Consider the following 11,793-nt stretch of genomic DNA (forward strand, 5'->3'; position numbering starts at 1 on the left):
AATTTCTTAAAAATTATATATGAGTGGGCGTATATATGTATAAACACACCCTCACATATATATACATTTGGCTGTTACTATCAAGCAATGTGATAAATATAATGTGTAGGCGTGTGGGGGAGATGAGCGGTGATAAAAATATGATAAATAAAATAAATAAATAAATAAATAATATCTTGGCTTAAGAGGCAGAAAAGCTAATATGCATATTTGTCCAAATACAATTATATGTATATATTGTGGTACTTGATTTGAATCTGATATGATCTGTCTTGTGCTTACCTCTGCATGTGTTGACTTCTGCAGTTTTGCCTCTACCATGTAGACTTGCATAAGGAGAAAAGTACAGCCTGACAATTATAATTTCAGCTACACATTAAAACTAATTTTATCACAATGATTTAAGCTAAATTCATAAAACATTGAAAAATAGATTGCAAGGCTCTTTCCTTTCATGTAGCATTTGTTCCTACAAATTGTGCAAGGAACAGTTGACCATTTATTCTGTGATGTGGGCAGTTCTTCAAACTTCCCCATAGCAGCTTAAACCTTGTAAATAACGAATACACATAGTCCTTGCTTAATTATTGTTCTTTTAACGATGGTTCGGAGATACAACAGGGCTAAAAAAAGTTACTTACAATCAATACTCATTGAACTGTTTCATGAAGCCAACCTATTTTTTTAAATTGTGAAAAAATCCTAAAATAATTATCACCTTATTAATTAATAATAATTAATAGCATGAGGGAGAATCCAAGTTTCAGGAATCAGGGAGGTTTCTAACAGCTACAGCTATTGTTAGTTTAGAAGGGGCCTGTAAGGAATGCCTAAGACTAAATAAAAGACTCAGACTCTAAAGCAAGTTTAAGCTCTGGCTTAATAGAATGCACACCAGTAGAAAGCTGAGAGTGAGGGAAGCGCGCCAAAAGTTGAATTAAATAGTCTCGCGCCAAACAGCGCTCCACCCCCACACTCCCCAGGTGTGCCCCACGAGTTCCACGGGGTGACAGGCCATCAATACTTGATAGGTGAGAGGTCGTCCAGCCCCATTCGCCTCAGGCATTGCCCCGTTTATCTTTCTGTGGTGTAATGGTCCATTACCGGGCGATTAGACTTCGGTATTCCTCGAAAGCGCCCGGACGCGCCCTTCCGAACTTCGCCCTGATCCTTTCCTTGACAATGGTGTTAATGGTCGATTACCGGGTGATGAGAGCTTGTAGATCTCCCAAACCCATTACCTTCTTTGTCCGGTTTATCGCCCATCCCTCTCCAGTCATTGACAAGCCTCCGCGCTTTGTCATGTGAGCCGTTGCGATGTCGCAAACATCGCAACGGCGATCATGGCAGGGCCCAATTAATACTTCGTTGTCTTAGATTGGGGAACGTCATCTCACCTTGCTGGATAGGTTCTCTTCCAATCTAAGAAGACAAATTAATGACGATTCAGCATATTGTGGTCTCACCCTGTCAGCACTACCTGCTTTGGGACTTGATAAAACCCTGGCTGAACTAAAGCAGAGGATTTAGGATCTAGATAGCCAAAAGGGAGAGGCAAAATCTCCCATCCCTCTTTTAACATAATCGTTCCTCCTCCCTGGACTATCCCTAAATATTTCTTTAACATCTCATATGCTCCAATAGAATACTATTTACTTTGGCCCCAGTTGGGGTGCTACCTATTATGGCAACAACTGGCAGATATATAAGCTTCCCATGTGAAAGCTGAACTTGTTTCTTTTCAGACTCAAAGGTAGAATCTGTTTCACATGTGCTATTAATGGTGATCAAATTTAATATTTCCAATTGTTAATAACTCTAATTGCCAATGTGACCAGGAGGCTGTTACCCTTCCTGGGTGACCACAAGGCCGCAACTTGGGGGGGCAACCAGGGCATGTGCCCTGTGCGCCACACTGGTGGGGTGCCAAAATGAGCACTGGGGGGGGGGGCGCCCAAATGGGAGCGGAACCCATGTTTGCCCCGGGTGACACAGACCCTAGTTGCGGCCCTGGGTGACCACCCTTCAGAAACCTCTAAGAGGGTTGCAAAATTCTTAACAATAGAGTGCCAACAAACCTGTAGTTTTTATGAGACATCTCATAAACACATACCATTGTTGTGCTAGCAATTCTGCAATGAGATTTCTGCTAATTATGCTAGCATGCTTCTGTGAGACAATTCCAGAAGTTGAGGGAGGCCGAGCCAAGACTTTCCCCAATGAGAGCAGCAAAACAATGATGTTTCTAAAAGAATGTTTCCTGCCTTGATACAACATTTTTAGTTACTGTGATTTGTTAGATTTACGTATATCTCACCTTTTCTTCAAGAGTCCAATGTACTATACACAGTGTTCCCTTCTTCTGTTTTACTCCCACAACAACAACCCTGGCCCAGTTAATCAGTGAGTTTTGGTGGCTAGGCTAGATGTGAACCTGAGTCAGTCCTAGGCCAGTACCTTAACACTACCCCACACTGTCTGTTTGTCTCTCTCTGACTCTCGTTGTCTTTCTCTCCAACATCAGTAAATGCAGGGATCTATCAAAATTACTTGCAATTACAACTGATTAATGTTGAGTTCATCTCACCCCACTATGGGGACAGTGCCTTCTGTTTTTCACACTGCTTTTTTGAACTGCCTGAGAAGCTTCAAAAAGCTTTTAAGCAATCACCAGATACTAATGTTCTCATAAAAACTACAGGTTTGTTGGCACTCTATCTGTCTTTTCCTGGACTCAATAAGCTTAATTATGCACCAAAATGCTACACAGTTATTTTTTCAGAGCCAGTTAACTGATCCTAAACATTTGTTCTTTCTGCTGTCTCTCCTATCACATCTGGGTAATATCACCTGAATTCCAGCATGTGTAATATCTTTTGACATTTTGCAGGTGTATCCGTTCATGAATGTTTTTGGCAGGTTTAACAGATCCTATGTTAGGCCACTAAATTTTCCATAAGGAGGCATTCATATAAAGCTGTTCCTAGGTCCTGCCCTTATTGAGAGCATGACCAAAAAATTCTAGGATGCATCTAGATAGTGGGAGAAGGTTTGTGTCTCATGGTTTCCCATTGAGGGCTATGGAATAAATAAAATTACCTGCTGTTAGAGACACTGACTCTGGTGTTCCTGCCTTTACATATTAAAAACCCTTGAACCATGTGTGGAGAGGCCATGCTATGTGCGTCTGTACACACTTTATAAAGACTTACTGAAAACACTGATATTGCAATATGTAGGCTTCAGCGGTATCTGGGGGGTGTCAAAAAAGTCAAGGTAATGCACATAAAATGAGCGGGGCTTTGATCATACAGTTATGGCTACCATCTTTACTTTTTTGATACTGTTCTCTGTACAGACACTCCTGATAGGTTTCTGCATCTTTCTCATCTATTAATGGTAATTTAGTTACCATTTTCCATTTTAAAAAGTTTTTTATCGCTATAAAAAGTGTTTTCAAATATAATACTGGAAATAAGCAAGTACAAGTAGACCTCGCTTAACAACGGAAATTGGGACCGGCAACTCTGTCGCTAAGTGATGTGGTGATAAAGCGCAATGTTATGTGACCACACTGACTTACAACGGCAGTTGCGGCAGTTCTGGTTGCCATCATTAAGTAAATCCCACATGGTCATTAGGTGCAACATCACGTGATTGCCATTTGCAACCTCCTGCTGGCTTCCTCTTTAACTTTGCTTGTGGAAACTGGCAGTGAAGGTTGCAAATGATGATTATGTGACCACGGGACACTGTGACTGTTGTAACTGTGAGCTGCTTGCCAAGTGCCTGAATTGTGATCATGTGACTACAGGGATGCTGCAATGGCTGCAACTTTGAGGACCAATTGTAAGTCTTCTCATTCAGGGCCATCATAACTTTGAATGGGTGCTGAATGAGTGGTCATTAAATGAGGACTACCTATATAGTAAAATTCCAAGAAAAGCTATTTGCCTCATTTTGGTTCCTTTTCCCCAATTTCTTAATAAATAGGACCCTACATACATAAAGTATACTCCTTCTGATTTAAAAATGAAATTAATTTGTAAGATAATATTACTTCATGTTGATTAGAGCCCTCAAAAAATATTAAAAAGAGATGAATATTTGATTTCTTGTGCTGCCATTGTACAAAAATGGTTCTTTAACTCATATGATCTGATCTTGTTCAGCTACAGCCTTCATTTGTTTTCAAATCACTACCTATGTTAATAAAATTTGGGAAGAAATATTATTGTTCTTGAGGTGATGTTGAACTATATTCCTAAAACATGTTATTTGGCATCTCATAAAGAGCTCTGGCTCTGTCAAGCCAGGGCACAGCAAAGGGGATAATTTTACATATGAAATTACCCTCCTGATTTTAAGGAATGGATCAAGGGCATGAATCTGTTACCTGTTTTTGAAAAGTCTCTGTACTCCAAAAATGAGAAGATGAAGCAATGTATTTCTATATGGTCTTAATGATAAGTTTAAGGGTTGAATTAATTTTATATTGCTATCTGTAATTACAATATGGATCTTTCCCCCCTGTTAATTAGTTTTCTTTGAGGTTTTTGTCATATTTATTTTAATCACTATAATATATTAGGTTTATTTCTTCATAGCCTAATTACTATCTACCTTTTTTCTGTCGTTTTTTATATTTTGCCATTAACAAGTAAAAGTACTTTGAAATTATCTACATAGTATGGCAGTAGCAAATTACATTGAGGAAGATGCCTATGAAGCAAAATAACTGAACTGAAATGAGAATTTCTGATTCCGTGAAAAGTGAGAGAGAATGGGGAGGGAGATGTTATTAACAGAGTGCTCAGTGAAGATTTTTTAGGAAACCCCTTTCTTCCCATTCCCATAATTCTTTATATACTCATTACATTGTGTTTATTCCTTTGGGAACTGTTTCTTTGCTTGAAGCTCAAAGCAATGTATGTGGTGTTCCCCCTCTAATTTGATCCCCCAACACAACTGCATGGGTTGAGCAAGACTGAGTCATGCTGTATCTTGGGGGTAGTCTTGAACCAGATCGCCTTAATTCTAATCCAGCATCTTAACTATTATGCCACTCTAGTTCTTGGGAACTGAAGGGATGTCTAAGACAACTGGGCTCCTTCCTGGGGCTTCTTCCTAATTGTTCGTTGCCAGAAGTAAATTTTGGCAACAAACTGGGAATTATATTAACCCAAACAGATTTTTTTTTCTATAAACAGTGTCCCAAAGTATGAAAATGTTGTCACCTGTTTTATAATTTCAATAAAATTATTAGAGACATATGACTATCTTTTTAGCATGATTTTACACAAAGGCATTTTAAGGGTTTTAATGTGGTGGTGCTATGTGAGAATTTATAAAGATTAACATTAAGTATAGAATTGTAACAGTGACTGGATTAAAACAGAATACAATTCAAAGTTACCCTTTCCTACCACTGCATTGTTGCAAGGTGTTAAGGCACACTCATATGAACTACAATGAAAGAACATGGGTCATTGTGGTGGCTATTTCTTCTCTTGTTAAGTTTGCTTTAAAAAAACTGTTTTTAAAATTTTCCTAGATGGTGTGTGAAATACTAAATATGTGGCAAAACAAGTCTCCAGCTACTTCATGTTTGCATTCTGAAATACTTTTTCCTTCAGGTGTGAAAGCTATTTTTTCCCTGAACAACTAGTTTTTTTTTTAATCTGTTCAATTGTGTCCAATTCTTGGAGACTGCCTGGACAAGTCCCTGCAGTTTTCTTGGCAAGACTTTTAGAAGTGGCTTGCCATTGCCTTCTTCCTGGAGCTGAAAGAGAATGACTGGCCTAAGGTCACCCAGCTGGCTTTGTGCCTAAGGCGGGACTAAAACTCCCATTCTCCCAGTTTCTAGCTTGGTGCCTTAACCACTGCACCAAACTGTCTCTCAAACATCTAGTAAATATAAGCTTATATTACTGTTATGTTCTGAAGTTATATCAATTTTCTTGGTTTTTTGTTAAATTTCAGACATCAAGCTTTTATCTCTGATTACATTGAAAAACAGAAGAAACATCTAATGTTAGAAAACTGGACAGGCAAAGACATTATCCCAAGCCCAACTCCAGGTAAGACAGGATAATTTTTTTTGTCTCTCCATCTATTGAAAAATAATTTGTGACTGTAAAAATGAAAACTGATAGACAGCCTGAATGATGATATCCTCTATTAGTAATCCATTTCAGCCCAAGTACTAAACTATAATATTTATTTACACAAACAATATATTACACTGTTCCCTTTGGGGATAAGCAACAATTATGAAAAGCACAGAAAAAGAGTAAGCCAAAAAAACTTAAAGGCATGACATAAGGAAAAAAATAGTTAAATCTATTTTAGCTAATATCATTCACTGTTCCTCTCCACATCTTTTTGTTCTTCCAGGTGACCCTTGCTTCCCCCACCTCCATAAGCCACTTTTTATATTGCCTCTTGTTCAGCTCTCTCTTCTTGAGGTTCTCATCAGCTCTACCCAACTACAAATTCTTATGTTCCCCTTCCTCCTAAATAATTCACGCTTCCTCCATACATTTATTTTGTGATTTGATTCCAATTGTTCTGACCAGGGATGAGCTCTCCAAGCAATAAAGCCACACTTGGACAGTTCTTGTTCCAGGCCCCCACTGCAAAGGGTAGTACAATTAACAGTATGAATGGTAATTCACTCTCTCTATATGGCCAAACCACTCAACATACTTACCTTAATATTACATTTTTAATAATATTATGTAAATATTACTGGGATCTTAGGCCAGCATGTTTACTATGAAGTTCATGGTTTTACTTTGATCCTTTTAAACTATAATAGTCAATCAGGAAGAGCAAGAGTATCATGCTCTTTACAGTACTATATACTATACTATATACCTGTAAAGATTTATTTAGGTGCAGTTTAATACTGCATCTTTCATCCAGTGAGCTCAAGGCAACTAACAGCATCAGTTAAAACAATACTGTGATAATTGAAAAACATAGTTTTACAATGATAGATAGCAGCAATATAATGAAGATAAAATGGCAAACAATAACAACTTACCAGGTAAATTCATTTGAGAAAGAAAGACACCAATTTATGAAGGTAAATTCATTTGAGAAAGACAGACACCAATTTATCATTTGACTGTTCCTCTTTGTAGGGAATCCCAAGTCTGTAAAACAGCCCCTGGAAATGCCCTGGCTTTGATTCCACGTAGCAGTATTTCTGGAATAGTGGAACCTCAGGAAAGATTTTAAGCAGGCAGATTCAGGGGGAAAGGCCTTTCAGAAATCATGCTGTGAAACTATTGCCCACTTTGAGCTAAGCAGGAAAAGGAATGGGAAGTCCTTTGGTCCACATTAATAGCCATCTGCAACATGTTAGGCCAATTGTCATTTCCAGGGCCTCTGTGGGGTGCAGTGGGGTGGGTCAAAAAAGTCAACAGGACAGCTGCAATCAAATGGCATAACTACATTCTGACTTTTTTGACCCCTCCCCATCCACAGATGCCCCTGGTGGTTTCTGAGCACTCGACAATGGTAGAGCGTATTGCAGAAATACAGATGTTATAGGTCATCTCAGCCAAGTCTGCAACTGAATATCAATATAACTTCATAACTTGGTAATTTCTTTCGCTTATGATTCCTCCTATGGCTGAAACTAAGCATGCAGGCAGCAGTCATAATTAACCTTCCTGAAGTCATGAGAACTCTCCCTGATGATTTTAGGGCTATCCCAAGAATATAAAACAATGTATCGAGATTACAGGTCATTTTTTTTTACTGTTGAAAATAATGCAGTCTGACTTAAATGAACAAGAAAGGCAATGAGCATCGTGTTCTTTTTTATCTACGGAGAGAACCGTGTGAAGAAATGTTCTCCACAGCCGCATATAGCACCATTCATACTGTTAATTGTAATACCCTTTGCAGTGGGGGCCTGGAACAAGAACTGTCCAAGTGTGGCTTTATTGCTTGGAGAGCTCATAGCCTGGTCAGAACAATTGGAATCAGTTTATGAGAGAGGTTAACGTTTTCCAGTGTTCCTCTTAATACCTCTGGGGATGATAGTATGCATATTCCTGAGACAATTCATTCTCTTCTACAGAAATGCAAATAAAGGGCGCGCGCTCTCTCTCTCTCTCTCTCTTTTTGGTCCCTTTGAGTCAGTGCTGACTCCTGGCAACTGCCTGGACAAGTCCCAGCAGGTTTCTTGACAAGGTTTTTCAGAAGTGGTTTGCCCTTGCCTGCTTCCTAGGGCTGAGAGAGAGTGACTGGCCCAAGGTCACCCAGCTGGCTTTGTGGCCAAGGCAGGACTAGAATTTACAGTCTCCTGGTTTCTAGCCTGATGCCTTAACCACTACACCAAACTGGGTCTCCTTTCTCTAATATGTAGCTTAAATAATTGTTGTTACATTGCCTCCTGTCCTTACATTAATGCCAAAGGTGAGCTTCAGTGTTCCCTGTGATTACTCTTTTAGTATATAGAAGATATTATTACAGGCCTCTTTTTTTATATACAATAATTTTATTAAAGGTTTTACAATTACAAAAATAAAAAAACTAAGACAAACTAAGACAAATATAAGCGTAAAAAGGAAAAAAATTAAACAGTGCAGAGAACAAAATTTTAAAAATATATAGTAAAAAAATAAGGAAAAATGATATATAAACAGATAACTTCCCCTTTCATCACAAGTACAATTTCAGTAACTTGTCACCTTCTCTGATACTACAGCAACAGCTCTCTTCTTCCCGTATCTCATCTCTTATCTATAAATAAATCTTTAAAGCCTTGTCATTCAGTCCTGGTTGGCAAAAATCCATTAAAGGTTACCAGAAACAATAAAATATATATATTAACCTTAATCAAATAACCCAACTTTATATTCCTTCCCTTTGCTTTTAATAATCTCAATCTTTAATCCCTTTAAATAGTGTCCCAGAACTTGATTTCTTTTCATTTTCTCTTTGGCTCTTCTCAGAAGGTCCTTCAAAACTTTAACACATCTCTTTTGTAAATCAAAAATGAAAAAGTTATCCAAGCCACTCTTCTGGTTTGTTATTATCCCTTTTAATTATTAAGATATCAGCCAGTTTCATTTGTATATCCAGTGTAACATCTTTATCCATATCATTCTTGTAACCTGTCCTTTTTAAATCTACATTCAAATCAGCCTCAGTCTCAGTCTTGACCAGTAAAACCTGTTCCTCTTCTATAACCTCTTTTAAATCCAGTTTTATGATAGCAGACAATCTTAAAAGTAACTTCTGAGTGCATTGTTCCCAAATATCCTCAAATTCATCCCAAGTTAGAATAATTTGCTCCATTCTGTATTAGTGGGTCTCTTCTCCTTTAATTATAATATTTTAGTTCTTTCTGGTTCCCTCTAGTGTTCAACCTTCAAAGTCCCATCTTTATCATTTTTTTATGGTCAACAGCATTTTCCCACTGGAAGACTTCTTATACTCTAAAACTAAACCTAAAGCTAAAGCTAAAGCTAAACCTAACAACATTTTCCGACAGGAAAGATCTTTGTAATTAGTTTCAAAATCTTATTTCAAATCCATCTGGCCCCTTAGTCTGTTTATAACTTTCCAAAATCAATGTTCTAATCACCCTTTTGCTGTTTGTTCCAAAATAATTTTTTAAGTCCTTAAACTTGCATAAAACTTATTTCGCTAAGGATTGAAGGAGACTCATACAGTGTACTCATTTAGCGACCACAATTGGGACTGGCAACTCAGTTGTTAAGCAAAGCAGTTAAATGAAACTGCGCAGTGCTTATGATCTGACTCCAGCTTTCCTTTGCTTTACAGACCTGCAAAGGTCATAAATGCAAGGATTGGCTGTAAAGTTACTTTTTCATCACCATCATCACTGTGAACAGTCCCTAAAGAAGGAAGTGGCTAAATGAGGATTACCTGTATGAAACTTGCCATTCTGAAAGATCCTAATATCCAAAAAGCAGTTAACAAGCAATTTCCCAAAGTGATTAAGAAAGGAAGTATGCGAACCCGGTGTCCTTTTGAAGGCACTGAACCGTGGCTTGGGCAAAGATGGCGTTCTCTCGGCTACCAGAGCCCTAAACCCAATGGAGACTGCTGTCTTACAGTCCCCTCATGGAGAGCTGCTGTCTGGAGCATTTGTGGGCAATCCTGACTCCTCTCCTTGTCTGGAGAGGGATTCCGAGAAGCTAGTCCCTTCACTGACCTCTCGTTCTGCCATGGTCATTGGCTCTACTCTCAGGGGAGCCACCTTTGGCTCGCCGTTGCTTCCCTGGAAGGCATTATAGGCCTCTTTTATACTTCCTGTAACATAAATATATCTGTTTTTCACTACTTCTCCTACATAGTAGTTGACTTGTTTGGAATGTATGTCTTTATTTTATGCATTCTGAATTGTACATTTATCCTAAAAGGATTTCAGGTTGGTGTATATAAAATACAATTTGCTAACTTTTTTTTTAAGTGCCCAACACAGAAGTGTTAAGCTTGCTTTCTTTGTAAGGGATATTCATATGTACAAAACAATATTTATACTTAACATTAAATGCTAACTCATACATTTTGTTGAAAACATTAACTATATTTTCAGCAATAAAACTACAAACAGTTCTATTATATGAAATTATATTGCCACGTACAAAATAATGATATGCACATTAGCTCTCAAATCGTGCCAATAATCATGAAATGATTACATTATATTTTAAAAAAAGGTGTACACATATTTTTTTGGTCTGGGGAATCTGTTTTTTATCTGTTTATTCAAGGCTCTGAAGGCTGCAGAACATGTAAGGCTGATCGCTAGTGGGGAAAATGGGCCCACAGTTTTAATCCCTCTTTGGAGGAAGTGTTGGGGTTTGGGGTATAGTTTTATTTTATTTATGCCAAATAGAGGTATTATGTCTACCAATGTACTTATTTGGTGAGTTATTTTATTTAAAAAAGTGACATATTATGTCACCAAAACTTGCCATTTTGTTACCAGATTTCAGTATGATTATGGGGTCTTGGGAACCTTTAGAAGTAGAGTTGGTGGACACTCATGGTCTCTGAACTATTGGTTATCCATCCCTGCTTTAGAATAACTGCATGCTATGAATGCTAATGTACAATCTTAGCTTTCTACAGGACAAAATGGCCTTCCTTGCACCCACACACACATTCACAGATACACATTCACAGATACACAAATAATTTAATGTGTTGTGTGTCTCTTTTCTCACAAAGTTTCAGAATATGATCATGTTGTTAGTATAGTTTATGTATTCACTTTTTTCATTTTGTATTATTTCCACCATCTGGAAGCATCTGGATCTCAAAAAACATCTTCCATGGGATCTAAGACGAAATACCAAAGCAAAGATGAAGATCACTGGGAGAAGGAAGTAGAAGGGCTTGTAACGTGGTCCTCAACTCTTGATCAAGAAAAATTAGATTAAATGACAGGCATCACATTTATTACTCTTTTTAAAAAGTACTTATTTGCTGATATTCAGACATTGGCTGGGAGAACCACTATGCAGTTCAGTTGAAATCTGACTATAAGATGTTGCCGTGTTTGCATTAAGTAGTGCCTTTGACTGTCTGAATTACAGTTCCCAGAATGTCCTGGTTATAAAAGGCTCAAAATGCAAGCAAGCAGTTGGACACTGTTTCTAGTGCTAAAGCTAAGATGATTTTATCAAATGGATAGAAACATAGATATGTTGGTTTCATGTGCAAAAGTCATGTCACATCACAACTTCTCCTTTTTAGTTAATAAAACACATTATCACTGATGCAAATTGGCAATAATGT

The 11,793-nt window shown here is 37.8% G+C and overlaps 1 protein-coding gene across 1 annotated transcript in view; it reads left to right on the forward strand.

The window, feature by feature from the left end:
* UBE2U (ubiquitin conjugating enzyme E2 U) overlaps positions 1 to 11,578 on the forward strand; it is a 32,975-nt gene extending 21,397 nt beyond the window's left edge. The window contains exons 9-10 of the mRNA XM_063299855.1: positions 5,983 to 6,080; positions 11,302 to 11,578. Coding sequence (XP_063155925.1) covers positions 5,983 to 6,080; positions 11,302 to 11,435 — 232 coding nt within the window. The 3' untranslated portion in view covers positions 11,436 to 11,578. The remainder of the gene's footprint in view (positions 1 to 5,982; positions 6,081 to 11,301) is intronic.
* Positions 11,579 to 11,793: the final 215 nt, after the last annotated feature.

Source organism: Candoia aspera, chromosome 3 (assembly GCF_035149785.1).
Source record: "Candoia aspera isolate rCanAsp1 chromosome 3, rCanAsp1.hap2, whole genome shotgun sequence".
In the NCBI taxonomy this organism is placed as follows: Eukaryota; Metazoa; Chordata; class Lepidosauria; order Squamata; family Boidae; genus Candoia; species Candoia aspera.